Source organism: Protobothrops mucrosquamatus, unplaced genomic scaffold, assembly GCF_001527695.2.
Source record: "Protobothrops mucrosquamatus isolate PMUCROS unplaced genomic scaffold, P.Mucros_1.0 scaffold8616, whole genome shotgun sequence".
Classification (NCBI taxonomy): domain Eukaryota; kingdom Metazoa; phylum Chordata; class Lepidosauria; order Squamata; family Viperidae; genus Protobothrops; species Protobothrops mucrosquamatus.
Window position 1 is genome coordinate 23,165 of NW_015394410.1, and position 1,318 is coordinate 24,482.

General features: G+C 50.6%; 1 protein-coding gene across 1 annotated transcript in view; it reads right to left on the minus strand.

Annotated features, from left to right (window-relative positions):
- The window catches only part of LOC114923713 (tyrosine-protein phosphatase non-receptor type substrate 1-like), a gene marked incomplete at its 3' end in the record, with an annotated part of 12,092 nt that extends 11,154 nt beyond the window's left edge, over positions 1–938 (minus strand). Inside the window, exons 1-2 of the mRNA XM_029287045.1 lie at positions 614–938; positions 107–427 (exon numbers count right to left, since the gene is read on the minus strand). Of these exons, the coding sequence (XP_029142878.1) occupies positions 107–427; positions 614–938 (646 nt within the window). The remainder of the gene's footprint in view (positions 1–106; positions 428–613) is intronic.
- Between the last annotated feature and the right edge of the window lie 380 nt (positions 939–1,318).

Here is a 1,318-nt window from a genome sequence, read left to right on the forward strand (position 1 = left end):
ATGAGAATGTGGTTCTTCCTGGTGTTATTCCCTCTACCATGAAGGGCCCTCAATCAGGTCCAGACTCCATGGCCTGGTCCCTCTCTGCAACCCAGAGCTCACCTACCTCTTAGGATATCACCGAGTGGGACGATATCTTGGAGAGGACCATCCAACGATCTGTGTTGGACCTGGCACATCAGCTGTGACCTCACGTCTCCTTGTTCCAGCGGGATTTCCACCGTGCTCTCTGCTCGGTACGAGATGCTCTCTGTTCCATCCAAATTCAGGATGTTGGTCTGGGCAGCCTGTATTTTTTTCCCGTCCTTCAACCAGCTGACTGTGATCTCTCGGGGGGAAAATCCCTCTGTGGAGCAGTGGAAGCCGGCCCGAGACCCTGCCATGACTCTTCTTGTGGGGCCACGAACCACAGGCTGGGATGGCTTAGCTGAGGGAGAAAGTAGAGAGAGAGATGTATCAGTTGACGTTCCTCAGTGATAATACAGGAAGCTACAAGGCTGTGTTTGGTTGGAGAGACTGAACTTCAGAACATGAGATTTACTCCCACATGTCTCTCGGTTGACTGGGAACATCTCCCCCCACCCCCAAAAAGCAAGTTGGATGGGCCACCTACCAATTATGAAGACCTGCGTGCCTTTCCCCGAAGCCAGTTCTCTCTCTGGGAACCCTGCCCTGAACTTCACACAATAGTAGGTCCCGGCATCTTCAGGACGGATGTTTGGGATGTCGATGCTGAAGTCCGTGCTGGATCCTGGGACCAGCCTCACCCCCCGGTTGGAAGCTCCTTGCTTATCGCTGTAAATGGGGGGCTGGTTTCTGTCCAGCCCTTTGAACCACCGCACGCCTCCAGGCAAATTTGTCTCAATCAATGTACACTGTAGAGTGAGGCTGTCTCCAGCTTTCACCGATACGGTTTCCGGAAGTTGTGTTACCTCCATTTTCTGTCCTGTAACAACTGAAACAAAAAGAGACTCTTTTGTGACTAGGTTTCCTCTAGAAAATGGCCACCACTCTTCTGGAGACAGAGGACCACAGGTGATGCTCTTTCTACATCTACAGTTCCTTACACCAATATCCCAATCCCAGAAGAACACATTAACAATAAACAACAGTTTAGGAACTACCAAGAACACTCCTACTAACACTAATAGTCACTTGTATATAAACAAAAAGCAAACCCACTCCCTTCTAGCACTGATCATGTTACCTAGTTGGGTAATGAAATGTCTGCAAGAACACCAAGCTCAGGGACCACCAAGGACTCTACAGTCCTCCTCCTCCTCCTCCTCCTCCTCCTCCTCCTCCTCCTCCTCCTCCT